General features: G+C 49.7%; 7 protein-coding genes across 9 annotated transcripts; 1 reads left to right on the top strand and 6 right to left on the bottom strand.

The window, feature by feature from the left end:
* Nucleotides 1-247: 247 nt before the first annotated feature.
* FOIG_10829 (uncharacterized protein) lies at nt 248-1,438 on the bottom strand. The gene is made up of 2 exons (XM_031211322.1): nt 1,002-1,438; nt 248-952 (listed from the first exon to the last, which is right to left on the bottom strand). Exons 1-2 carry the CDS (start codon nt 1,321-1,323, stop codon nt 420-422), a joined length of 855 nt encoding a protein of 284 aa, XP_031059255.1. The 5' UTR covers nt 1,324-1,438; the 3' UTR covers nt 248-419.
* Nucleotides 1,439-1,841: 403 nt separating this feature from the next.
* FOIG_10828 (uncharacterized protein) lies at nt 1,842-3,011 on the bottom strand. The gene is made up of 2 exons (XM_031211321.1): nt 2,784-3,011; nt 1,842-2,729 (listed from the first exon to the last, which is right to left on the bottom strand). The coding sequence occupies exons 1-2, from the start codon at nt 2,920-2,922 to the stop codon at nt 1,909-1,911; spliced, it is 960 nt and encodes a 319-aa protein (XP_031059254.1). The 5' UTR covers nt 2,923-3,011; the 3' UTR covers nt 1,842-1,908.
* A 317-nt stretch (nt 3,012-3,328) lies between these two features.
* Nucleotides 3,329-6,562, bottom strand: FOIG_10827 (uncharacterized protein). Its single transcript, XM_031211320.1, has 2 exons — nt 5,262-6,562; nt 3,329-5,214 (listed from the first exon to the last, which is right to left on the bottom strand). Exons 1-2 carry the CDS (start codon nt 6,450-6,452, stop codon nt 3,544-3,546), a joined length of 2,862 nt encoding a protein of 953 aa, XP_031059253.1. The 5' UTR covers nt 6,453-6,562; the 3' UTR covers nt 3,329-3,543.
* A 582-nt stretch (nt 6,563-7,144) lies between these two features.
* Nucleotides 7,145-9,252, bottom strand: FOIG_10826 (uncharacterized protein; the record flags this gene model as incomplete). The annotated part of the gene is made up of 3 exons (XM_031211319.1): nt 7,145-8,024; nt 8,078-8,798; nt 8,845-9,252. The coding sequence occupies 3 exons, from the start codon at nt 9,250-9,252 to the stop codon at nt 7,303-7,305; spliced, it is 1,851 nt and encodes a 616-aa protein (XP_031059252.1). The 3' UTR covers nt 7,145-7,302.
* A 1,624-nt stretch (nt 9,253-10,876) lies between these two features.
* Nucleotides 10,877-15,344, top strand: FOIG_10825 (chitin synthase 2). Of its 2 annotated transcripts, XM_031211318.1 has the most exons (3): nt 10,877-11,474; nt 12,033-13,732; nt 13,784-15,344. In XM_031211318.1, the coding sequence occupies exons 1-3, from the start codon at nt 11,338-11,340 to the stop codon at nt 14,947-14,949; spliced, it is 3,003 nt and encodes a 1,000-aa protein (XP_031059251.1). In that variant the 5' UTR covers nt 10,877-11,337; the 3' UTR covers nt 14,950-15,344. The 2 variants fall into 2 exon arrangements, with proteins under 2 accessions (XP_031059251.1, XP_031059250.1); XM_031211317.1 differs by lacking the exon at nt 10,877-11,474 and having other exon boundaries at nt 11,479-13,732; nt 13,784-15,307.
* An 11-nt stretch (nt 15,345-15,355) lies between these two features.
* Nucleotides 15,356-20,408, bottom strand: FOIG_10824 (sulfite reductase (ferredoxin)). 2 transcript variants are annotated; one of them, XM_031211315.1, is made up of 3 exons: nt 20,259-20,408; nt 15,670-20,058; nt 15,356-15,619 (listed from the first exon to the last, which is right to left on the bottom strand). In XM_031211315.1, exons 2-3 carry the CDS (start codon nt 18,607-18,609, stop codon nt 15,590-15,592), a joined length of 2,970 nt encoding a protein of 989 aa, XP_031059248.1. In that variant the 5' UTR covers nt 18,610-20,058; nt 20,259-20,408; the 3' UTR covers nt 15,356-15,589. The 2 variants fall into 2 exon arrangements, with proteins under 2 accessions (XP_031059248.1, XP_031059249.1); XM_031211316.1 differs by lacking the exon at nt 20,259-20,408 and having other exon boundaries at nt 15,670-20,140.
* A 1,518-nt stretch (nt 20,409-21,926) lies between these two features.
* On the bottom strand, nt 21,927-23,855 carry FOIG_10823 (uncharacterized protein). Its single transcript, XM_031211314.1, has 2 exons — nt 23,482-23,855; nt 21,927-23,396 (listed from the first exon to the last, which is right to left on the bottom strand). The coding sequence occupies exons 1-2, from the start codon at nt 23,521-23,523 to the stop codon at nt 22,659-22,661; spliced, it is 780 nt and encodes a 259-aa protein (XP_031059247.1). The 5' UTR covers nt 23,524-23,855; the 3' UTR covers nt 21,927-22,658.
* Nucleotides 23,856-23,900: the final 45 nt, after the last annotated feature.

Genomic DNA, 23,900 nt, shown 5'->3' with positions numbered 1-23,900 from the left:
TCGTGGAAGTGCCAGTTTCGTACCTTGAGGGGAAGAAAACAGCCACAGGTTCGAGATGGTGTCTCTTATAGCTTGGACCGAATTCGATGTCAATCAATGCGATAGAGTGCCTGTAAGCAGAAGCTGTTTGGCATAAATTATAGCTGGTCAAGCTCACACGGATTGTATCACTTATCTTGACTATGTTTCGATCTACGAAGTATGGATACTCCTTGATTCAGGGAGTATTTAAATACGGATGATGATGTTTAGGAAATTTTATTCAGTGACATTAATTATCGGACCTCATAGCCGAAGAGAATCAATAAGTTGAGGCATCATCTCTCATACGCTGAGGGGAAAAGGATCATGATATTAGACCTCCTTTCAGAACATTTTACCCAAATTTGCCATCTATTTTCCGGTCTATGCAAACCAGTTTAGTCCCACGACATACCATCATCGTCGTACCTAAACAACCTCAGAATCGCTGACGCAACTTGCTCTCCGTCATGTTCTAGATCCGCCGTCTCAGCCGCCCGATCCGCATGCTCCAGATCCTTGATCCCACCACTGTCAATTCTCATCTGAATCTGTCTCTTGACCATGTCCTCATCAAAAGCTAGATGCGCCTGCGACGTGAATAGCCGGTTGGGAATATATAATCCCTGAATGGATGTGTGATTACTCGTGCCCCAAACATGGACGTCAGTGTCGGGCTTGAGAAGGCCATTGGATGACTCGACCGTGGGGGCTTCGAGAACTTGGTCTTGGTGCATTTGATGGAGGTAGACTTTGTCATCGTGTGTACGGAAGAGGCGTTTGCCTACAGGTGTGAGGGTGATTGCACTGTGACCAAGTTCCCAGTCGTTTGTAGGTGACGGGCCGACTTTGCCTCCTAGAAGACGAGAGAGGACCTGATGGCCGAAGCAAACGCCTGTGAAGTGAAAGTCTGGGCGCTTTATCCATAGTTCTAGGAACAGTGAGTTTACCTTCCAAGAGAGAAATAACGGGCTACTCACGCTTCAAAAGATCGAGCAAGTCATGAATCCACTGGTTGTCGCCGTGCGCGTCATACATACTGCCCGTAATGAGCAGCCCATCGTAACCCTCAAACTCCTCCACCTTCGGCATGCGACCGCCCTCTTCTGTCACGACAAAGACCTGCTCTGTCTCAACGCCCAGCGGAGGATGGTGCTTGCTTCCAGCCTCTGAAAAATGGCGATGCAGAATCTCACCAAACGAACCGCGCTCGGTCTGAGTATCAGGATGAGGAGTATCAGTCTCGAGAACAAAGACTTTGACGACTTGTGCGTCGATTGTGGGCTTGTAATGTTGACCCATGCTGCTCGCTGTTGTATAGAGCTTTTGCAGTGGTGAAGGTGTAAGTGTGCGAATGTGAGGTTGTATGCAGGATTTTGGAGGGGCAGTGAAGCGTGGGAGATGCTTTGCAGCGTTGGGTGTATTTAAACGGCAGGACAACGACCGAATTCCAGTTTTGAACATTTTTACAATATCATAATGTGTAATTGTACAAGATTTTTCTTGGCCTCGAAAGATTCTATAGACTTGATCTTTTTTTCGTCTTGACGTCAGCTAAGACTCTTGACAATGGCGAACTGGGCGAGCCAAGCCCGTGATGACGGCAGCGGGTCACGAATAGTGGGTTTGAGGCGGGTTTTCGATATTGATATTCTGCCTGCATCTGCAGTACAGGATGCACACCTTTCCTGTTGCATGTAACCTGCTGTCAGAAGTATTTGTACCTGTAAATCAGGGGATCGGTAGGGATCTCTGTTCCAATGGGAGTGAGACGGAGTTACCAATTGAGGTTCTGACATGAGGGGCACCCACACTCAAGCTCGGCTTAAAACAAGCATACCAAATAACCATGATACTCTATTGAACAATGCTAAAATCGATAAAGATTTACAGTTTGCTCTCTTCCTCCGATCCCCAGTAGAATGTGCTAATCTCAACTCCAACATACTCATCGTTGTACTTTCTCGTCTCTTCTCCCTCCCTTGCTGCTCCCGCGCACACAAGCAATGGCATAAAGTGCTCTCCTCCATTAGGCGGGTGCATCATATCAGCATATGGAAATTTTCTCCACCCCTTGAGAGCCTTCCACCGCTCATCTGTATCCTTCTTGAGCGTCGCCTCAGTCAATGTGTTGTTCCATTCATCAGACAAGGTTCGGAATTGCGCCTGCTGTTCAGACCCCGCATTCATCAGCATCATCATGGCGCGAATGTTATGAAAGCTTGCAAATCCTGAACCAACGACGGCGATATTGTTGGCTCGCAGTTTTCGCAGTGCTGCGCCCATGCGGAGATGTTCTTCAGGATCCTCTGACTCAAGAACCGAGACCTGGACTACGGGGATGTCGGCTTTGGGATTGACGAGCAGAAGCGGAATAAAAACTCCGTGGTCCCATCCTCGCTCGTCATCCAATTCAGGCGTGAGACCTTCTCCGCGCAGAGCATCGGCGATCTCGTTTGCGATCTCTGGGTGTCCGGGTGCTGGGTACTTGAGAGAGTATGATTCACGAGGGAACCCGTAGTAGTCGTAGAGTAACTTATGAGATGCGCCTGATGAGATGGTGGGCTTTGCGGTTGACCAGTGGGCGGTGACAAGGATGATGGCTCGGGGTTGATCTGGGGTGCCGAGCTTGAGGATCTTGGGGACGCGGTTCTTTAGGGAGTAGACAATGCTTTCATGCTTAGGGTCGCCAAGAACAGGCATCGGGCCTAACAGTGTTAGCTATGTCGGCAATTGAGCCAGATCATATGGTGTCGAGTTACCACCGCCATGGGATAGCGCAATTACAGGGGCAACCTTTGACATGGTGGATGAATGTGAATGTCTCTGGGATGAAAACGAAAACGACTTGAATAAAGATGTCGAAAAAGTTCTTCGTGCAATAAGAGGCCAATTCCACATGAACTGCTATCTGTTGGCTACTATACTTTATCCTGTATATGATTCTACCGTAGCTCATTTCATCATGGCGGGGTCCTCAAGCTATTTATCCTCTTGTCCCATGATAATGGGGCCATCATGGCTTGTGGAGCATTTTCCGATTTCTGCTTGCTGCTTCCGAAAACCTCTGCCGAAATCGACAAGATTTACGATTTCAGCCAATGGAATCGCTCTTGGTCATTACCCGCGCGCGATGCTCCACTTTGCTCCCGCGCGTCACTGTTTGTAATCCCCGCGTCCCGAAGGGTCGGCTCCCACTGTATTTCTGTTGGCGATGGCCTCATTTGCAAGTTGCCACTCATATTATAAATCTACAACATTCACATCAAAGGAGATGAGAAAGAGTTTATTAAGAACACATGCTGTACTCAACTCTCATAAGTATTATGAAGACTTTAGTAAAGCTTAGGTAGGGCAAGAGACATGAGAATGACGTCTTGTGTAACTCCATACTCGACTCATGTATCTTGACCTTAGGAGTGAACTTCAAGGAAACCATCTAAATGGTGGATCATTTAGATAAACGCATGTAATTCATCCAACTCTTTAACCCAAGTACTCGTATGCTATCACAAGGTACACCTAGATAAACATAGATACATCACCCCTACCATGGCCAACAGCCTTGATTCTCGATCCAATCTCAAGAGGGCTACCCTCAGTCACCATAAAGTGACCAGAGTCCTTGGCTGACTTTTCATCCGCCCCAAGAATCTTGTAAATGTTGCTACTCACAAGATCGATAGCCTCCTTCTCATTCAACCGTCCACCTCCGTTCTTGAAAGCAGTACCCGCTGCAAAACCCAAGTCACGAAGCTCCCAATCTTCTTGCAGTCCAATCGCAGCAACTACGCCTGCGTCAACCAAGGCATCAATGGTTGTGCCATTGGTGAGTGGTGCACCGGTCAAGGCGCGACGTGAGTCCCAGCTTTCACCCTTTGCCTGCAGCGGCGACAGGATGACTCCAACGCCAGCCTCTCCAAGCTCCTTGGCCAGCAGGTGAGCCTCGGCACCACCAATGATGGCCAGCTTGAGACCACCAACTCTCTGGCTTGAGTCAGCTGTTGTGAGGACACCCTCGATCTCAGACTTGATTCGAAGAGCCGTTGCAATACCATCTGCACTGTTGATGGTGAGGGCCAGAACTTGCTCGCCACTGATCACCTTCTTGAGGTACGCTGCTTCTGAAAACGGATTGCTCGCAGGTTCCGGAGTTGTAGCGGCTGTAAGTAACTTGTTTCTCAGTCCACCGAAAGCGGCTGAGTAGCTAGTTGAACCTCTGACATTCAGGTCCAGAGTGTAGTGAACTGCCAGGTCGGGAGCAAAAACTGCGCCTTCTTCCAGAGTTGTCAATGCCGAGGTCAAGAATCCGACGCTGGTACCGAAATGGGTTGCACCACCCACAAAGACTGGTGCTGAGACGGCTCTGGTAACTCCGTATCGTGAGGCAACGTGCAACTTCTTGGAGTCAAGAGCAAGGCCATCGATAGCCCGAGAGAAGATCAACGGGTTGGGTCCATTGTTAGTTGCGTCCTCAGCATCAATCTCGCTGAGACCCAGAGTACCACCCACAGCTGTGAAAGATCGAGTCAAATAACCATTCTTGAGTGCAATAGTCTTTGCGCCAGTTGCAGCCACAGCTTGGAACTCCCGTTCGCAAGCTCCAATGCAGGAAATCTTGCCGTTGTGAACAACCACATTGACTGGCTTGTCTTGAGATTCGTAAGTCTTCTCATCTTCAAGGAACACCTTCTTGACACCAGTGAAGAGTACGGTATCGAGCTTGCTTGGCCCCTCCACAATCTCAGCAGGCTTCTCGACAGATACAGCTGCTTCTTGTGATTTCATCAGCTCAATAGGGTCCTCGAACTGAGCTGTGCCGTCAATCCAGACTTGCACAGGGGTTGCGCCAACGCTGAGAGGGTCACTATCCCAGACAGCAACGTCGGCATCAAAACCAGGCTTGACTTTTCCTAGACGCTTGCCCAAACCGAGTAGTTCAGCGGGAGCAGATGTCACACTGGCCAGTGCGACGTGGTAAGGAAGGCCGTAGTGGTAAGCCTTAGCTGCTTCAAAAAGGACATGTTGTGCGTTGATCACAGGGTTGTCGCTGACATACACTACTGTCAGGTTATTTTCGTGGAGGATCTTTCCAGCATACTCTGAGCCAATGTATGCTTCGGTCTTGTAGAACATATTATCAGCGAAGAGAGCAGATGCAGGAGGACGTCCGCCCCAGGTTCTCTTGAGGATCTAATAGCTATTAGTAAAAGAAGCCTTTTAATATAACATGTTCTTACCTCGGGCACCAGATATGTCTGGTGAGCATGATGGAAGGCCCGAACAGGGAACTTGAACTCGTTGGTGTGATCCACCATAGCCTCCAAGTCGGGGATCGTGTAACAATGTGTGTTGATATGAACCTGACCACGAAGCGCAGCAGTGAGAGCCTCCCAGGCAATCTCGCCAGGAAGATACTCGTCCAAGGACTCAACACCCTGAGACTCAGCCTTCGCACACCAGTCATCCTGCTTCTGGATCAAATCTCTCGCTTGCTCAAAAGCGTGGCGAAACTCGTAGCTTTCACCCATACGGCTGAATGGCCTATTTCCAACTCGGCCATGAACACGCTTCGCGTTCTCACCACATGCCATCTTCATGTATCGCCAATTGCGGTCTGGGTCGGCAAGCAAGTCCACTGCACTGATTTCCTTGCGGCCATCAGGCTTGCCAACTGCGTGCTTGATGACATAGGCCTCTCCGCCAATATTGTTGCCGGAACCAGGGAGGATGAGTGAAGTAGTAACACCGCCAGACTTGATGACCTCGATTTGAGGATCAAGCGGGAGCAATGAGTCGATAGCTCGAGCCCAAGGTGTGATGTTATCCGACATCTCATTGCCATCTGAGTTTCCCTCAAGAGAGGGCAATGGGTAGACGCCAGCGTGGCTGTGAGTGTCAACAATACCGCTGGTCAGACGGCGGCCATGAGCTTCGTAGACAATTGTGTCATCAGGTAGCGAAGCAGTCTTGATGTCCTTCTCAACGCGCTGAATGAGACCTTTCTCGAGAAAGACATCGCCCTGCACCCACTCCCAGCCCTTGCCAGCATACGCATCCTCTTGACTGGTTCCCTCGAGGGGCTCTCCAATCCAGATAGTAGCGTTCTTGATCAAAGTGGGCTTGCCGCCGTCGATATAACGAGCATTCTTATCTCGGCCGAGACCAGGCGGGTCTTGCGGCTTGACACGGAACTTCTTACACGTCTCGAGATCTTCATTGAGTTTCTGGATAGACAAAGTAGTCTTATTTCGCGGTGCGAGTTGTCGCCATTGTGCAAAGACAATGAAGGTCAAACAGGCTAGAGCAAAGAGCCTGATACCTCGTGAGCGACGCAACAACCGTCTGTTCCGCTGTTGACCAGGATGAAGGCCAAGCGGCGCTGGCAGCGAAACGGAGCTGTAAGGCGGAAGATGTGCCTTTTCATCCATTGTAACTTCTTGGTGTGAAGATTTACAATGTCAATGGATGGGGAATTACAAGATATGAAAGGTAAAGGAGGAGGTGAGAGCTTTGGAATGAAGATCCGGTCTCGTCACTCAGTGATAAGAGGTACTTCGCAAGCCTCGGCTGAGATCTCACAGTGATTGGTCTCCACTATGGCGAGCTATCTACGGTGGGTAACACAGTTACAGGGGACCCAAAGCTCTGCCCTCAAATAAAACTCATACACAACAGTCAGACTAAATGATACCTAGGTAGATCTTCAAGTCATGTGGTTCTGAGCTTGCCAGATACGAGGCTATCTTGCGAAACTGCTATGTAGCAGTCATCGGCAAGTTGAATTGGACATGTTGTTCCTTCAGAGTTGGTACCTGAGCCCTGTAATGTCTTGCCTGACAATCCTTCATTGATGGCGAAGTGCTCATCTTATTGTCACCTTACACTTTAAGACGAATATGCTCTGGAACTTTTGTTTATCGTCTTCGTTCCGAACAACGATAGGAATCGTAGCCGTAATCGACAAAATTGATTCACTATCACTTGGAGCATTCGTTTGATCTTCCTACTCAAACGATCTATGCAACAAGTCTGGGCGAGACATCGAGACCCATTCCTAAGACGCTCTGAAAGACAGCACGACGACGTTGGGCATTTAGATCATGAGCCCTAAAGGTCAAGCCTTTCCCATAAACTCGCATCATAAAGTGCCTAATATTTACCAAGAGACACCAATTGAATCTTGGCCAAATCCTGTACTCCGAGGATCAATCGAAGCTCCCACCCGGTAATCTAAGAAAAATGCTCCAATACGTTACATCGATCATTCACGACTACCTCTTAAACAGATGAGCTATTCGTCTGTTTGACTGCCTCGCCGGACATTGATCCCACCGTAGAATTCTCCAACTCATATAACGGCGGCATGGGGTCCGGGCTACGACCCATGAGACGCTTTGCATACCATCCCATTCGCTTGGAGTAGTATCGAACATGATCACGATTCCGAACGCTAAACACGATATCCAGTTCCTCCAACGACAGCGCCTTCGTCTCTGGAAGCAGGAAATACGTAAATACGAATCCGACCACGTTCCACGTCGCGTACCAGTAAAAGGCGCCTGAGGGTTTAAATGACTTTTCCATCATCGGCCACGTAAAGCTGAGTAAAAAGTTGAATGACCAGGTGATTGATGTTGCTGAGGCCATACCAAGAGCTCTGATATGCAAGGGGAATGCTTCTGCGCTATAGGTAAAGGGAACAGGACCGAGACCAGGTGAGTAGACGGCCATGAAGATGTAGATACTGGTGGCGATGAGAGGAAGACGAAGGCCGTTGTCTTGAATACCGAAGCATGAGCCAGTCCAATACAGACAAGCGCTCATCATGGGGAACGTAACTAACAGGAGGTTACGGCGGCCAAAGGTATCAATAGTCCAAATTGCAGGCAGCGCAAAGATCCAGTTGATGGCACCGCCACCGAACGAGGCCAGGAGGGCTTGAGAGCGGGTATATCCTGCATCTGTAAAGATCTTGGTACTGTAATATGCGATCACGTTAACTGTAAACTTGTTAGTTACATCGTATTCAAGATATGGTTTGGGCGAAATATACCACCACAGAACTGCTGCATCAGCATACAGAACCACGAAGACTGCGCGGCCCTCCAGTTCCTCCGTGCTGTGAAGAGCTCTTTCAAAGTTTTCCGACCTTCTTTGGAGTTTTGCTCGGCCTCCAAGAACTTCCAAGCGAGGTAGAGATCCCGAGCAGCTTGAAGGTCAGCCCGACGAAGCTTCCTAAGCGAAAAGTATGCCTTCTGAAAGTCTCCCCTATCCATATACCAACGTGGACTCTCGGGGAGAAGGAAAACCAGAAGACCAACGATCAACGGTGGAAGAGCCGTTGAACCGATCATCCATCTCCAAGGTGCGTACTGATTCGGCCATTTGAGGTTCTGGAAAGCTAAAGAAGAAGCAAAGCCGAGCATGATGCCGAAAGCCGTCCACATCTGCCACATCATGGTCAAGGCGCCTCGAATTGCCTTGGGTGCACATTCAGCTGCGTATACGGGAGTGGTACTTGACTTGGCGCCAACTGCGAGTCCGAGGGTGAAGCGTGCAATGAGTAGACATATCCAACTGTTAGCAGCAGCTTGCCATATTCCTGTGACGAAAGCCAAGAGACAGGAAAAGGCTATGGTTCCTCGACGGCCAAAGTATCTGTTTAAGGGGGCGTTGAGCCAGCATCCGATGAGGGCAGCAGAGGCATAAGGTGCGCCGTTTGTCAGACCTTGCAGCGCTCTATCTTTGATGTTGTACTCTTCGAAGTAGGAGTGCTGGATTATTAGTCTTTTTGTCTCTCGATACTCAGGGAGGACTTACCTGTGCACCATTGGTGACTGTCTGATCCATGCCCTGCACAATAGCGCAACCCGCACACAATGCGCAGAGGAAGTAAAGCATCTTTGGCTGAGACTTCCAACGATGTTCATCTTCGTTCCTTAGGAGCTCCTTGTCCTCCTCGGTCAACTCCTCTATCGCCTCGTATCCTTTCGGCGTGTTGATGACTTTGGCTATGAGTGCGCCTTTGGAAAACCACGGCCTATAGCTGTCCAATCCCTTAACCTGGGCGAAGTTCTCTGCATCGGTGACCAATTCATCATGCGTCATGTTGGCCAGTGGATTTTGTAGTACTGCAGTTTCTGATCTCGTCTTGGCTTCAGGAGTCCTGCCATCTTGTGGTGTCGGGTCGGAGCGAAGCTCACCTTGAGTTTCTTTAATCGTTTCCATTTCGGCTGCGTATTAATGATCCAGTGATATGAGATGACAGATTTTGTAAACCCGTTGGAGGCAGGACCTCGAAAAGCGCTGGGGAAACATTTTCAAGCCCCTTTCAGGGATGGTACCTCTTCTTAAAAGAACAATACATGTGGCATCTCGGGGTTTCTTCCTGTATACTTTGAGTGGTGAGCATCTTATGCAGCGTGGTGGTTGGATCGATGACGACTCTGCCTTCTTCTCAAAGCCATTGACGTGTCAAGGTCCGAAGTATCAGAGGACAAGAAACTCGCATCTTGGTCTTGCCATTCTCTCTGACGATCTCGGCTTTCAGAAGCATCGGGTGCTCTCGTTAGCTTGGTTGATACCGTTTCTGTTGGCTTCGTTGGCTCACGAACGTTAACTCTCCCTCAATCTGCTTGTCGGCGCTTCAAATATCGATTATACGATAAAACGCGCGGAAGTGGTTACAATGATGTAGAGTTTCTACGTTGTTTATTTAACGTTCACCAATAGGCTTGACCGAGGTTGTGATAACAGCCTTAGTTACTCATGAAAAGGCCTGATATAGAAAGCCATTTGAAGACTACGTATTCATATATGACAAGGAATCTCTGGGACTGAAGCTCATGCTCTTGTAATTCACATCATGAACTAGTACTCAGAAAGTGATATTTCATGGTTTTTTTTTTTTTCTGGATACGTATTCATAACTACCCAGGGTTTCGAGTTCTCGTGGCTGTAGCGGTTCTAAAATCGCATCATTGAGTCTAAAGCTCGTTTATGCTGTGACCCGCCCGCCTATCTATATTAAACTGGATGCTTGTTTTGCGATCGTGATCTCGCCTCGTGGCTGGCGTGTCCAGGGTATGGCTTGTCAACCAACGCACAGTCTCACTTCAAGACGTTCAAGTTCCAGGAAGAATGCGTCTACTCTGACCTTGTAAGTACGAACCATAAAGCCAAGTCAAAGCATTGGTCATGTGTTTGTGGCGTTAAAAAGGTTATTGAGGTTGTCCGAAAACAAAGGTTTGTTTCCAAGCTTGGAGTGTACATCGAGGCTTGACAAGATTCGATAGTCCTGGTATTAGCTTGGCCGGCGCTTCCCCCCTTTGTTTTCACCCTTCAAGTTTACCTATGAATTAGAATTTTAAATACTCCGAGCTTACGTCTGTGGTTGCTTGTTATTTACCGATCAGGTACAGAGTAGGATCGAGACCGTTGAATAGAGTATCCACTTTCAGATGCTATGCGCCATGATCCATGGTTCAGGGAAGGCTGTGTTACTGTTGCTAGGTGATCGTCACACCTGTAGTTCATCCTCGGGCGTTTCGGGAGGAAAGTAAACAGTTGAGTAACAGCTCTGAATGTCACGATGATTCTGAATTGAGCAATTGAGAATATAAGTGAGAGACATAAAGCAATGAATTGAATGTTGAAGAAATGCAGGCAATTAATCAACCTCCACTGATGGTCTCCCAGTCACTGAAACAAAGCGGGCCGCCAGAAATTGTGAGACCCGGTGTAAGACAGAGCTGTCCGAATTTGGATGCGTTGCCATGCCAACAGTGCGACGTAATTTGTTTGGATTACCTTGCTAAGCTCCTCCCCCACCATTGGATCCTCACCTCTCTCATACCCGCAACCAAACCCGATCCAAAGCTCCGCTCGCTCCGTACTTTACTTTACCTGTCCTATTGTACTACAACATCCTGAGAAAAAAGGAGACATTCCGAAGAATCATTCATTGTCTTGTATTGCGATACCATTTGCGCGTTGTTTGTCTCTGCTGTCTTTGTCTTGTCCCACCGCCATTCGACGACGATCTAAACCTACACCGACCACAAGCTCGTACACAATCAACGCCTCGTTGATATCAGAGTTTCAACTACCAACAAGAGGCGCAAATCAACATCAAAACCAACACTGCTTTCACCATCTCTAGTACGCGATTCGGATCGTCTCAGCGGCAGCAGCCGTCGAGATACAAAGTATCCTTCGCTTTTTAGACCTTGAACCGTTACTCGAATAGCTCAGCTCGTATTGTCGCAAGGATCCGCGTCCACTGCATTCCATTCTAGCCTCTCCTCGCCAGTCATGGACCCGAATATGTCGCGCCCGCCCGAGTACAGCCTCCCTCCCTATGATGATGAGGACCTTCATCACACACCCACCGGTTACAGTCCCGCTGCTGTGAGACTGTTGACATCCGAAGAACACTACGACTCTCATACGTATGTACCACCCTCATCACCTAGCCAGAATCAGACACAAACACCTCCTGCACGCCCTCCCTCATCTCCTTCTGTTTCCCCTTCTACCTCACCTTCAAAGACAACACCCTCCCCTCTCGAACCGCCAGTAGCGTTTCCTCCTCCATTGTCAATTTCACCTGTGAGCATCACCATGTCTTCAGAAAGGGAGGAACGGACCTTCAGGTCCAGCCCTGTCCAACAAGATGACGTCCGGGAGAATATCTCCAACGAGAATCAAGAACATCCTTCACCAAATCCCCCTTCATACGCTTCTTCAATGGCCGAATCCCAGACTTTGTTGCCTAAGAGGCCAATTATCGGCGGCCAGGCTGCAAAGCTGCAGAACAAGAATAGAACTAGTGTCCATGTCGCATTTGCAGATCTTCCTCGAGATCTACCAGAGATTCCCGATGGTATCAGCGACAGGCGAAGAGTTCACAAGGAACAACAGCACCTTGGATTAGACACGACACCTCCCGTACCACCGCGCCCATTGAGCCGCTTAAGGGATGTAAACTCACATGACAAACTTCCTAGTATCCGAAGTCCTCGAAACCTCAACTATCAGCCGAGTGTTCGATCATCGAGATCCGGTTCCATCTTCGACGATGCCCCATCAATGGCGCCCCCAGGGGGTTCCTACGTGTCCTATGGTATGCATGATGATGGCTCTCCCCAGCGACCCTGGACGCCCTCGTCACGGGTGTCCGGATTCACAAGATCCGACCTATCAAGACCTCCTCCTTCAGATGGCATGTATGAGCCCTCCGATCTGAATGGGAGCCCCAGACCAGGAACACCATCCTCGAGATACGGCGGCAGTCCAAGACGTCCACTTCCTCCGGCACCTCTCTTTTCAAACTCAAGGCAGCCTGTCCCGCCAATTGCAGACGATGCGACTATCTCTATTCCTTTGCATGAAACTTATGACGACGATGTCTTTGCGCCTGAATCCGACCTGAGTGATGCACGACCTCATCCAGTTGACCGCAGCTCATATATGTCTTCTGAGTCGCAAGACACACTAAACGAGGGAGACATGGAAGACTACGACAAGGTTGAGCATTATGGCCCTGCCCCGACCGGCGCACAAGAGAGAAGAGGCGTTCGCGCACCTCAAATGTCAAGAAAGGAGGTCCAGCTCATCAACGGTGAGCTGGTGCTGGAGTGTAAAATCCCGACAATTCTGTACAGTTTCTTGCCTCGAAGAGGCGAGGTTGAGTTCACTCACATGCGTTACACCGCCGTTACGTGCGACCCTGATGATTTTGTCGAAAGAGGCTACACATTGCGACAAACCTTTGGCAAGACTGTTCGAGAGACGGAATTGTTCATTTGTGTCACCATGTACAACGAAGATGAAATAGGATTCACTCGAACGATGCATGCCGTCATGAAGAACATCTCGCACTTCTGCTCTCGATCGCGCTCCCGTACCTGGGGTGAGACTGGATGGCAAAAGATTGTCGTCTGCATTGTCTCCGATGGTCGAGAGAAGATCCACCCTCGCACTCTAGATGCGCTCGCTGCCATGGGTGTCTACCAGCACGGTATCGCAAAGAATTTTGTCAACAACCGCGCTGTGCAAGCACACGTCTACGAATACACAACCCAGGTCTCTCTCGATTCCGACCTCAAGTTCAAGGGTGCCGAGAAGGGCATTGTTCCTTGCCAAATGATCTTCTGTCTCAAGGAAAAGAACCAGCGTAAGCTAAACTCTCACCGTTGGTTCTTCAATGCCTTTGGAAAGGCTCTCAACCCCAACGTCTGCATTTTGCTGGATGTTGGTACTCGTCCTAGTGGCACCTCACTGTACCATCTCTGGAAGGCCTTCGATACTGACTCCAACGTCGCTGGTGCTTGTGGAGAGATTAAAGCGATGAAGGGCAGACTGGGCGCTAACCTGCTCAATCCTCTCGTTGCGTCCCAGAACTTCGAGTATAAAATGTCCAACATCCTTGATAAGCCTCTCGAGTCCGTCTTCGGATACATTACTGTCCTTCCCGGTGCCCTGAGTGCGTACCGATACCACGCGCTTCAGAATGATGAGACTGGTCACGGTCCTCTCAGCCAGTACTTCAAGGGCGAGACATTGCATGGTCAACACGCTGATGTCTTCACTGCCAACATGTACCTCGCTGAAGATCGTATCCTTTGCTGGGAGTTGGTCGCGAAACGTGGTGAGAGATGGGTTCTCAAGTACGTTAAGGGATGTACTGGTGAAACCGATGTGCCTGGTAAGATATTCTGCTACGTTGAATCATGAATACAACACTAACTCGGTGTAGATACTGTTCCTGAATTCATCTCACAACGTCGTCGATGGCTCAATGGTGCCTTCTTTGCCGCTGTCTACTCCCTTGTCCACTTCAAGCAGATTTGGTTTACTGACCACACCCTTGCTCGTAAAATCCTTCTGCACATGGAGTTCTTGTATCAGTTCATTCAGCTCATGTTCACCTTCTTCTCCCTGGCCAACTTCTACCTCACCTTCTACTTCGTTGCAGGCGGTTTGACAGACCCCAAAGTCGACCCGTTCGGACACAACATCGCTACCGTCATCTTCCACATTCTGCGGTATGCCTGTGTGCTTCTCATCTCAACACAGTTTATCCTTTCGCTCGGTAATCGACCTCAAGGCTCCAAGAAGCTATACCTGATCAGCATGATTATTTACAGCATCATCATGGTTTACACGACATTTGCTACATTTTACATCATTATTCACCAACTCACGTCCAAAGACGATAAGATCGAGATGGGTGACAACGTCTTTACGAATATGATTGTGTCTATCCTGTCTACGATCGGCATGTACTTCATTATGTCTATTTTGTATCTCGATCCATGGCACATGATCACATCTTCGGCCCAGTACTTTATCCTTCTTCCCAGCTACATCTGCACCTTACAAGTCTACGCCTTCTGTAACACACACGATGTTACCTGGGGTACCAAGGGTGACAACGTCATGAAGACTGATCTTGGTGGTGCTGTGGGTAAGGGTGAGACTGTCGAGCTGGAAATGCCCAGTGAACAGCTCGATATTGACAGTGGATACGATGAGGCTCTTCGCAATCTCCGTGATCGCCTCGAAGTTCCCGAGTCTCCACCTAGCGAATCTCAGTTGCAAGAGGATTACTACAAGAGTGTGCGAACCTACCTCGTCCTCACATGGATGATCGGCAACGGTATCCTTGGTATGGCTGTATCGGAGATTTACAGTGCTAGAGGCATTGGCGATAACTATTACCTGCGCTTTCTCCTCTGGTCCGTCGCCGCTCTCGCCGTCTTCCGTGCCATCGGCTCCACCACGTTTGCCGTCCTCAACGTGATCAACATGATAGTGGAAGGTCGCGTGCGCTTGAGTCTCAAGGCACCGCGATGGATGGGCGGTCTAAAGGAGAGAGTCAACGACAAGATGAGCAGTGTGTCGAGCAACCTACGCAGTTGATGTACACATCATCTTGAACTATTTGCGCTTGATTTTTGTTATGCATTTAGAAAATGGGCATCTGCATTGGCGTGGTTTGGCGTTTTGGCATTTACATCTGCATGGAAATGATGAACTCTTCCCAGCTCTTTTCACTGGGAGGATGACGATTGAGCAGATGAGTTCTCGAAAAATTAAGTGATGCCGGCCATGATTGTCGAGGCAACGAATGTTTTGATCAGAAAGTTTTGTTTAATGGACATATGTCAGGAATTCGCTTCTGGGGTATGAATTGTGTAAATAACAGAGGATAAATATGTATACCCCGGGTTCAATACGATAGTGCTTGTTAAGATAATCTCTACTAAATGTTCATGGATGTGAAGCAAGGGTTAAGTTTCAGGCTTGAAGTTGAGATAAAGTCTATGTCATTCAACAATCTGGATGGTTCACGCAAAGTCTCAAATCATTGCGAAGTGTTTTCTACATGGAATAAATGCGTTCCTATCAGTTGCGCCGGCCAAGTAAATACCACATCAAGCTATGCAAAATAAAGCAACAAATCATGATATCAAGGTTCATCCAACAGATCCTTCATTCTTTTCCTGTCCCGATTGATGCTAACCACAATTTTCGTTCAGTCTTTTTAGTCGTGATCTATTTATTCCTCGTCCTCTTCTTCTTCGGCAACCTGGATGGCTGTTAGTTCTTGTTACTTGCAATGGGCTCAAATAGACTTACGTTATCGTGGAAGTTCTGGCCATCAGTGGTAGCAACAATAATACCAGAGCGGACACAGAAGTCACCGAAGCGCTCACCCTCGTTGCGCTCAAGAGCATATCGCTTGAGGAGAGGCTTCATGATGGCGAGGATCTCATCCTCCTTGATGCTCTGGCGATATAGCTTGTTGAGGCGCTGGCCGTGGTAACCACCACCAAGGTACATATTATAAGCACCATAAGCCTTACCGACGAAAGCAACCTCGGCCAACCAAGGACGAGCACAGCCGTTGGGGCAACCGGTCATACGCATGACGATAGAGTCCTGGCGAAGACCGTTCTCCTCAAGGCATGACTCAAGCTTGGAAATGAGCACAGGCAGGTATCGCTCAGACTCAGCCATGGCAAGGCCACAGGTAGGGAAAGCGACACAGGCAGAAGAGCTGAGACGAAGAGCTGAGAATTGGATGTTGTCGAGCTTGTACTTCTTCATGAGTTGCTTGACATCGTCAAGATCCTCATCAGCGACATTGCTGAGGATGAGATGCTGGTTACCAGTGAGACGGAACTCAGACTGACCCTTGAGAGACTTGGCAATCTCACGCAGACCAGTCTTCATCTGGAACTCAGGCGTGTCCTCAATACGGCCGTTCTCAATGAAGAACGTGAAGTGGTTGAGGCCGTGCTCATCCTTCTGCCAACCAAAGGTATCAACGTTGCTCTTGAACTCGAAAGGTCGCTCATTCTCGAACTTCTTGCCCCAGAGCTCCTCAACCTTGCTGCGGAAGACAGGCACAGTCATGTCATCAATGGTGTATTTGAGACGAGCGTGCTTTCGGTTCTTGCGATCACCGTTGTCACGTTGGACGAGCATTATCTTCTCGCAGACGATGTGCACATCCTCGGTCTTACAGAAGCCGAACATGCGACCAGTCTGGGGATATGTCTTCTTGTTGTTGTGGGTAGCACCCATACCACCACCAGCAAGAACGTTGAAACCGGCAAGGTTACCGTCCTCTCCCTTGATAGCAATCAGACCAATGTCGTGAGCATACACATCAGTATCGTTATGAGGGGGGATCGCAATGGTGATCTTGAACTTTCGAGGCAGATAAGTAGGGCCATAGAGAGGCTCGAAGTCCTGGACAGCATCACCAGCAACCTGTGTCTTCTTGTTGTCATCATCAGTCAACCAAATCTCGTGGTAGGCAGTGGTTGATGGCAAGAGGTGGTCGCTGATAAGCTGAGAGCAGGCAAAGACCTGACGGTGGTACTTAGACTGGGTAGGGAGCGAACTGCACATGACGTTTCGGTTCACGTCACCACAGGCAGCAATGGTGGTCATGAGAGCTCGGTTGATAGCTTGCATAGCAGGCTTGAGCTTGCTCTTGACAACACCGTGGAACTGGAAGGTTTGTCGGGTAGTGAGTTTCATGGTCTCATTACCAAGCTCATTGGCAATGTCGTCCATCTGAACCCACTGCTTGGGAGTGGAGATACCACCAGGCAGACGGCATCGAATCATGAAAGAGTAGGCAGGCTCAAGACCTTGAGCCTTTCGTTCATCTCTGATATCACGATCGTCCTGCATGTATGTTCCGTGGAACTTGGTGAGCTGCTGGTCGGAGGCCGAGATAGCAAGAGTTGTGGGGTCGTTTAGACCCTCAACAATGGTACCACGAAGGTAGTTGGAGGCCAGCTTGATGTCCTCGTTGGTGATAGGCGGGGGCTCATCGGGAAGGCCATCGACCTTATCGACACCGAGGGCGGTCCAGAGCTTGGGTTCCCACTCCTGGTAACCGGTCTGGAAGCTATCGGGGTCCTGATCATCACCAAGGCCGATATCGATCAGATGCTTACCACCAAGATTGGTCAAAACACGGTCAAGGTCCTTGGCAGGCTTGTTGTAGTAGATCTTGTCCTCCTTTCGAGGCCAGTAGTGGCTGTCACCGAGACCGAAGATGGAGTAGTTGACGGCAGCGAGGTCGAGACCAGTGTTGTCCTTAATGGCGTCCCAGAAAGGCAGACCATTTTGGGGGAACTCACCCTGACCAGCGGTGGAAGTGATGAAAACAATATTCTCCTCAGTAGGAAGATCCTCAACTGGGTAGTCCTCCATAGCCAGAACAGTAGTCTTCAAGCCGCGAGCACGACCTCGGCTAGCCAAACGCTTGGCCAGAGTAGTAGCATTGCCGTTGTCAGAAGCATATAGAATGGTGAGAGGAGCGCCCAAAAGGCCTTCGAGGAGCTGGTTGTACGCATCCTTAGCCTTCCTCTTTTGTTGGGCTCGCACCTCACTTCCGAAGTCCTTGACAAGGGCAGCGGCAAACTTAGGCTCCTTGGCAGCCAGCTGAGTGAGCTGGTTGTCACGGGCAAGGAATTTCTTGAGCTCTTGCTTGATCAGCTCAGAGTCGAGAGAGAAGTTGGGTTCGCCCTTCTTCTCATTATCGGGGTTCCATCGATACAGAGGCCAGTAACCAGTGTCAACGGCCTTCTTGGTCTCCTGGAGAACAGTGAGAGGAGAGTCGGTCTCGCCGAAGTATGGGAGGTAAGCAAGAACGACGGAAGGACCCTCGAACTTGTCAGCCTCAAGGAGGGCCTGGAGAACCTGGGTGTATGAGCTGTAGACAGCAGTAGAAGCAACGTAGACGTTACCAAAGTTCATGGCATATAGACCAATGTCCTTCTTACGGCGGTTGGCATCAGCAGCAGCCCTCTCAGAATAAGGAGTAGAGTCGATGATGAGCATGTTAACATTCTCGCCAGAGGCAAGGACGTGGTGAACACCAGAGTTGCCAAGATCGTATGACCAGGCATCAGAGCCAGTCAGCCAGAGGGACTCCTTTCGGAAAAGACCCTTAGCAGAGAGGAGCTCAGCAGCCAGCGAAGAGCCATCGGTCTCAAGTCTAGCGATGACATCGTCGGCAATCTCAGTGGACTTGGTGGCATCATCAGCGTTCATAGCCCATCGCGCCAACCAGCTCTTAGGAGCATCGGTAGTGAAGCTACCATTGGTAGCAGCATCCTTAACCTGAGAAACGAACTGGCCACGACGTTGCTTGCGAGCCAGGAGGGAACCGAAGCCAAACTCAGGGCTAGCAGCAACGTTAGGAGAAAGGCCAGTGGTAGAAGACTTGATAGCATTGGCAATGTAAGCTCGCTTGCCAAAGAGCTGATCAAGAATCTTGGTATAGGCGGTCTCGAGCTGAGGAGTCTGGAGGTCATAACCAGTAGGCTCCTTCCAGGCCTCCTTCTTGCCGACCTCGAGGTTTTGGATAGGCTTCTCGGCAGTGAGGTTCTGCAGAACACCACGCAGGGCCTGAATGACAACATCGGGGGCAATGTAGCCAAGCTGGTGGCCAACAATAGCCTCAACGCCACCAGGGCCGCTTTTCACGGAAGTCAAGACGTCAATGAGGAGAGGACCCCATTTGGTAGTCTTGCGGTGGATTTGCTCCAACACGGCGATTCGCTTGACCGATCGAGGAATGGCCTCGACAAGTCTAGAGCCAATCCAAGGTCGGTAGAGGCGGGGAGTAAGAATGGCGGTGTTGGCGAAGATCTCCTCAGGGCGGGCCTCGTCGATGGCTTGAGCGAAGGCACCGGCATCGGAACCGAATATGAAGAGGCAGTTCTCAGCATCAGGAGGGCCAGAATACTCGAAGGCGCTGTACTCCCGGCCAACTGATGCCTTGAGCTGAGCCCAGATACGTCCAGCTGACTTGTAAATATCCTCGGATGTAACCTGAGGGGGGGCAGTCTCGACGGTGGTGGCGACTGATGAAGGAGCAACAGGAGTGCTGGCCTCGCTATCTTGGCTGGACTTGACCGATGTTCCAGCTGAGGGAGCCTTGGAGGCGTTCGCGCTAGGGGGTACAGTGAGGTTTCCACTCGCGGCGGTACCATGATTCACTGCTGGCGCATCGTGATCTGAAGAAACGGCAATGTGGCCATCGTCCGCGTAGATTCCGGTCTGTGAAGAGGGAGCAGAGCCAGCCTGGAATCGGCGAACGCTCTCGATATCGAGAACGTCGCGAACAACGGCGGCATCCTCGATAGCAATAGGCTTGTCCTTTGACGATGTGGAAGGAGCAAAGAAGTGAACGACACCCTTACCAGTTCGGACAGCAAGGGCGTGAGCAGTCAGAGCCAAATCCTGGGCCTCCTGAAGGGTCTCAGACTGAACGAATGTGAATCCCGAGTTACGAACGGCGGTAATAACCGAGTAGTCGGGGAACGTCCGGGGCTGAAGAGAGACGTGAAGGACAACAGGGTAGTTGGCCAATTTGTATAGGTGTGAGACGGATGGGAGCAGGATGTTGGATGTGGTGGTGACTGAGACGAGCTTGCCAGCTCGGATGGGTGTGTATACTGAGAGAAGAGGATCCGTGTTGTGTCGTACGGGGATGATCTGGTTTGACGGTCAGCTATATTCAATTACGTGGTCCAATATCGCAATGGCTCGATTAGCGAACTCTATGCATAAACCATTCAATTCACATTCCTTTTCATAGGTTTATGAGTAGCAGTGGCTTATAGAGTCCTCCAAAAGAGATCGGGGATTTTTCGGAGACCATTTAGGAGGGGTAAATGGCCCTTGAGCAGACTAACCTCAGGAACTGTATCAGCACTCTGAGCGACCAAGCTGCTGTCCTTGCGGCTGGCGTATCGGTTCAGGTGAGAAGAGAATTCGGAGTCGGTGCCAATGGCGGGCTGGACAGAAACAACGACATCGCTGGAGAGGTAGGCAATTCGAGCCACTATGAGAAGCGCATTAGCAATCAATTTGTCTTGTTGCGGGGCAGGCAGGATTGATTGAGATTGAGAACTTCCTGTTCACTCTGACTTGCAGATGTTCCATCTGCGCGGACAAAGCTCAATTGCTTTGCAGAGTCGCAGGTTATCTCGAACTCATGCATCATCCCGGTACCGCCTCCAACGTCTAGCATAAAGAAAAACTCACCAGCCTCCTCAGGAGTCTTGATCTGGTGCTGTGAAGCAGCGTCCATTGTGTCGCTTTCCGTCGTCGTATTCGGCTCGTCGGGTATTATGATCGAGCTGTCTTTTAAACAGACAGAGCAGACAAAGCTGCTTGCGCTTCACTCGAAGAAGGGAGAGTGATGTATAAGAGGAAGATGGAGTAGAGAGATGGAGAGAAAGGAAAGAAATCTCAATGACGGACTCGCTCAACAAAGCAAGATCCGAGGATTGTGAGTGGTTTTCTTCCTTTTCTATAGAATTAGAAAAAGGTTTCTTCCCTCTGCTCAACGCTCAAAGGAAAGAGAAGAAGTTTGTAAACTGGAGCGAGCAGAGACACGCCCTTTTGCCTTAACTTTAGAGACGCCCCTCGTTCCGTCCGGTCTTGTCGTTTGGGTCCGGTCCCTCGGCTGTGCTTTTGCTCATTCGCACGTCTTATTTTTTCTTTTCCATTCGCCGATTTTTTCCCCGCGCCATTAATTTAGTTAGAAAAACAGCTGCAAATTCCATCCAGACGCCGCTCAATGGCCACAAGATTGGCTTGTATGAATCCTCGCCCTCGATTGCGTGATCGATTAGCGGGATGCTATGCCCCGGACGGCGGGGCTCAGTGCGTCCTGTCGACAGTTTGGGGGTGCTCTCTTAGGGTCGCGCCTTCCGCTGGAACAAGGACCAGTGCACGACTCCGCGCCCACCGATAGCGAATGAGGAGCTTTGGATTTGCTTCGAGCTGATGTTCAATTGGCCTGTTGTGCCTTATGTAATGCAATCAACCAATAAAGCTCCCCGCGCGAACACCGGCATTGGGCAGGAGATACGTACAGGGGTACATAGCGACCTGGACCCACCCCGAGTTCCTGCTGAGGGATGCTGTTGGGCCACCGACGGTCCGCGCAAGAATTACCAAAATGATGAGAGATTCTATTGTTGCGAAGAATTGCATGACCACCCCAGAAACGAAAAATCACTTGCGAATTACAGGGATCGCTCCGACTACCGGCCGGTGTCCGTATGTTTCTCATTTCTCCCAATGATATTAGGTCCTGAAGTTTCATGAGCTTACTTTACGATTTCATCATTCATATCTGAGGCGGAGGCAGTTGGTAATCCTGTCTGCCATGTTCACGACCTCACGATGTCTGAGGTCATGAATCGGAAAGAAAAGAGTCATTAAAGAAGCACAGGCATTAACCATCCATATCGGAAGATACCCTCTCGCTGCCTCCGTAGGCGGGAGTGTCCGAGCCCGGAGGCTAGTTATTTTATACTGAGGCTTACTGATTGATTAACTGCTCAAATGTGATTGGCCGGTCTATCCAATAACCATATCAAGATGAAAATAAACAGTGATGACAATAGCAGTTTGTGAAAGAACAGATCTTAGTATTCAATTTCATTGTCTAACCAAAGGTGTATTAGGTGCTAAGCTGCGTAGCAAGTATTATCATTATCCCAATATTTTGTACTCAATGCACCCAATTCATAACCCAGAACAACTCTAGCATATAAGAGAAGAACCTTGTGCTCATCGATCCATAATAGCCCAGTGTGGAATGACGAGATAATATCATGTGCCTCTCACGTCTTTCAGCATTGAACCGGGATCGTCCTATCGCGTAATCCGCTCTCAACATGTTGTGTCGGCTCATCCGCTCTGACAGCCCGCAGCGGCCGTTCAGAGGATCCACAACATGCCGCGATTTCGCCGCATATGCCGCACTTCCTCCGTGCCGGCCGAGTCTTCGGCATACTTTCCGTGTTAGACTGGACTTGACTTCATGCTTGTTTCCCCTTGGATCTTCAAGATGCCACATTCTTCCTAAACAAACTCCGTCTATCGTGTTGGTCCATTGACCATGAACATGCGAATTGCTGAACCTAAAACACCGGTCCTATGTTGCACCACGAAATGCAAAAAGAGAACATCCTCTCCCTCCCGGCCTGTCCGCTTATTATTCATCTCTGACTTCTAGCCCTGAGAATGATTCATCAGGGTCGCCCAGTGATTCGCGGTAGATTCCGTATGAAACGGTTTTAAACCTCGCCAGAGAGCGTGCCCGCTGAGACGGGCTTGTTGGGTCCTCCCAGATTGGGAGCCCATTCATCAGACTCCCGGGTGTCAAGCCAGTAAGCTCTGCCACATGATACCATCAAACGGCCAAGGCGTCCCCGGCGGCCCTCACCGTCAGGAAGATCCTCAGCGAAAGGACCTTCTTGGTCATCAACGCCAGGGCCTTCCAGAATCATCAGTTGCATATACTTTTGCAACACCTGCTGTGCATACGCCATGACGATGAAACTGAAATACACACGGATCAACGTCGCGCCAACAATCAGCAGCATGCTGGCAGCCGTTTCCTGAGGAACGACTTTTCCATGCATGGCAGCCTCCTTACGCAGGCCTTGCATACCCTCAGCCACAAAGTTAGGGAGATCTGTCTTCTTGGATTCGGTTGTCTCGCTCAGTTGAGTAGAGAAGTACCAATCCAGGCCAAAGGCTGCGGTGTATGCTGCATTGATAACGGTATCGATGATGTAAAGCCATGCGAGCGCCAAACATTCAAAAGGGCTTTGTCGCCGAACGTGAGGAATAAGAATCGCTAGTCCTACGAGAACCGCAATAGAGTAGACGTATGTTGAGAGCTGGAGGAGAGATAGCTGATATCCAGTAAGAATGGCCAGGAGTCCGTAAACGCCAGTGATCTTGTTGAAGACGAGAGCCAGGGCGATGAGTTCGACGCCGGTCTGGAGGCTGGTGATGCCGAAAAGGCTCTGCAAACACTTCAGTTAGCATTTGTTGACCTCATCGCCGTCCTCATGGGACGATATCAGGATCGAGTCGCGTGCTCCTCCTTACCTTAGGCCGGGGTACCCGGAGGGATCGAGTAAACCGAGACATGGCGGCGCGTTCTCTTGAAAATATGAGGTTTCCTTCCAGGACCTTTGGACTCAATGAACTATTCTTCGTCGTTTGTTGATATCGAGACTGAATAAGGAACGCGCAGGAGAAGACGAAATTACAGGGACAAATGAATGATGCAACCAGGGTCTGCCTCAAGAACTTGCGCCCGAGACTGCCGGTGTAATCTTAAATCACGTGGTAACCGACAAAGCTTGGCTGAATTAGAAACATGTCAGCCAATCATAATGCTGACTCATCATCTTAAATCTTTTGAGTTTTAGGTGGTGACAGCAAGCCATCACGTCACTTGCTGCAACCCCAAATCCGCCCCAAACCCGCCCAAGCTGTAGATAATCTTTCTGCGCTTGTGCTTG

Source organism: Fusarium odoratissimum, assembly GCF_000260195.1.
Source record: "Fusarium odoratissimum NRRL 54006 unplaced genomic scaffold supercont1.19, whole genome shotgun sequence".
Classification (NCBI taxonomy): domain Eukaryota; kingdom Fungi; phylum Ascomycota; class Sordariomycetes; order Hypocreales; family Nectriaceae; genus Fusarium; species Fusarium odoratissimum.
This window is presented reverse-complemented; position numbering and strand designations above follow the sequence as displayed.

Coding starts and splice junctions, on each gene's coding strand:
- FOIG_10829 (XM_031211322.1), bottom strand. CDS start 1,323: ATGGGTCAACATTACAAGCCCACAATCGACGCACAAGTCGTCAAAGTC. Junction 953..1,001: donor CTTGCTCGATCTTTTGAAGC/GTGAGTAGCCCG, acceptor CACTGTTCCTAG/AACTATGGATAAAGCGCCCA.
- FOIG_10828 (XM_031211321.1), bottom strand. CDS start 2,922: ATGTGGAATTGGCCTCTTATTGCACGAAGAACTTTTTCGACATCTTTA. Junction 2,730..2,783: donor TGCGCTATCCCATGGCGGTG/GTAACTCGACAC, acceptor TAACACTGTTAG/GCCCGATGCCTGTTCTTGGC.
- FOIG_10827 (XM_031211320.1), bottom strand. CDS start 6,452: ATGGATGAAAAGGCACATCTTCCGCCTTACAGCTCCGTTTCGCTGCCA. Junction 5,215..5,261: donor AGACATATCTGGTGCCCGAG/GTAAGAACATGT, acceptor AATAGCTATTAG/ATCCTCAAGAGAACCTGGGG.
- FOIG_10825 (XM_031211317.1), top strand. CDS start 11,647: ATGTCTTCAGAAAGGGAGGAACGGACCTTCAGGTCCAGCCCTGTCCAA. Junction 13,733..13,783: donor TGGTGAAACCGATGTGCCTG/GTAAGATATTCT, acceptor AACTCGGTGTAG/ATACTGTTCCTGAATTCATC.
- FOIG_10824 (XM_031211315.1), bottom strand. CDS start 18,609: ATGAACGCTGATGATGCCACCAAGTCCACTGAGATTGCCGACGATGTC. Junction 15,620..15,669: donor GCCAGAACTTCCACGATAAC/GTAAGTCTATTT, acceptor ACAGCCATCCAG/GTTGCCGAAGAAGAAGAGGA.
- FOIG_10823 (XM_031211314.1), bottom strand. CDS start 23,523: ATGTCTCGGTTTACTCGATCCCTCCGGGTACCCCGGCCTAAG. Junction 23,397..23,481: donor TCCGGGTACCCCGGCCTAAG/GTAAGGAGGAGC, acceptor AAGTGTTTGCAG/AGCCTTTTCGGCATCACCAG.